This window comes from Apteryx rowi, unplaced genomic scaffold, assembly GCF_003343035.1.
Source record: "Apteryx rowi isolate R43461 unplaced genomic scaffold, aptRow1 scaffold_1828, whole genome shotgun sequence".
In the NCBI taxonomy this organism is placed as follows: domain Eukaryota; kingdom Metazoa; phylum Chordata; class Aves; order Apterygiformes; family Apterygidae; genus Apteryx; species Apteryx rowi.
The window spans coordinates 12,290-13,609 of NW_020448117.1; the positions used below are offsets into that span (position 1 = coordinate 12,290).

The 1,320-nt window shown below is 58.8% G+C and overlaps 1 protein-coding gene across 1 annotated transcript in view; it reads left to right on the plus strand.

Moving 5' to 3' along the window:
• The window catches only part of LOC112964017 (olfactory receptor 14C36), a gene marked incomplete at both ends in the record, with an annotated part of 3,887 nt that extends 2,867 nt beyond the window's left edge, over positions 1–1,020 (plus strand). Inside the window, one exon of the mRNA XM_026061584.1 lies at positions 937–1,020. Within this exon, the coding sequence (XP_025917369.1) occupies positions 937–1,020 (84 nt within the window). The remainder of the gene's footprint in view (positions 1–936) is intronic.
• Between the last annotated feature and the right edge of the window lie 300 nt (positions 1,021–1,320).

Consider the following 1,320-nt stretch of genomic DNA (forward strand, 5'->3'; position numbering starts at 1 on the left):
CAACAGAGGGGAGCAACCGCTTCCCTCCCCCTGCTGGCTACACTCTTSCTAACAYACCCGGRGAGCAGTGGTGGCCCTTGCTGCCCAGGCRCACTGTGGACCTCTGCTTGCCTTGTCACCCAGGACCCCCAGGGCCTTTGCTGCAGAGCTRCTCTCCAGCCAGTCGTCCCCACCCTGTCCTGCTGTGGGGCATCACCCCAGCCAAGGGGCAGGACTTTGCACATGCCTTTGTTGAACTCCCTGTGATCCCCAGTAGTCCATTTCTCCAGCCTGCTGAGGACTCTCTGGAGAGCAGCCCTGCCTCCAATATGTCCACCACTACCTCTRGTCTGGGATGGGTGACCCTGGGTGGCCGGGGAGGTGGCCACCAGCTGGCAAAGAGCATTCTCCACTACACCTACCACCTCATTAATGTAGCCAACCTGGTAAGGAGAGCTGGGAATGATGTGGGAGGTAGAAATGACCAACAATCAAGCTGAGAAGTGGTGGACCAAGTCAGCAAGCAAAGCGTGTGGGGGGATAGGAACAGTCAGGACCCTGTAATCAACAAAACAAGGCTGAGGGGGGCCCACCCTAAGCAAAATCACATAAATAAGGATGCGCCTATAGGAAAGCATTATGGAGAAAGCTCTCCTACCTTTTGTGAGAAATCAGCCCAGCTCACAGCTATTGGGAGTGCAGAGCACTGCTGGAGGACGCTCACAGCATTTGGGGTCAGGGCACCACTGGGGGAAGCTCAGAGCTAYGGGGGTCCTGGGCAGTGCTAGGGGAAACTCCTAGCTATGGGGATCAGCACACAGCTGGGGGAAGCTTGCCACACACCCCCAGGAAGCCCTGTGGGCCCTCCCACACCGAGAGAAGGGAGGCAGCTCTCTCTTCCTTTAGGACCCTTCCTGGCTTTGCCTGGGGGACCCTGAACTCCCTTTTGTCCCCCAGGGATACAGCCCCACAGAGGGGTACCCTGAGGGCCCTGTCGATAGAGAGGGGGCAGGGTCTGGGGGAGGGGGCCCTAAGGCCATGGTGAGGTGTCAAGTTGCCCTTCGGTGTGCAGGATTTCCTGGAGGTCCCTGAGGCCATGAAGGTGCCAGGGAGTAGGCAGTGTCACTGAGGCTAGGGGGACTGCAGGGGGGTCGCTGAGGCCATGGGGGTGCAGGGTGTCACTGAGGCCATGGAGCTCTGGGGTCCCTGGGGAGGAGGCAGACAGCTGTGCAGGTTTACTAGGACCTGCATTAAACAACAAAGCCCAGCCAGGAACAATGAGGGCCTGGAGATATGAAAGAGGGAGAGGCGGTAAAGGCGACTTGGCTGGGATCATGATCG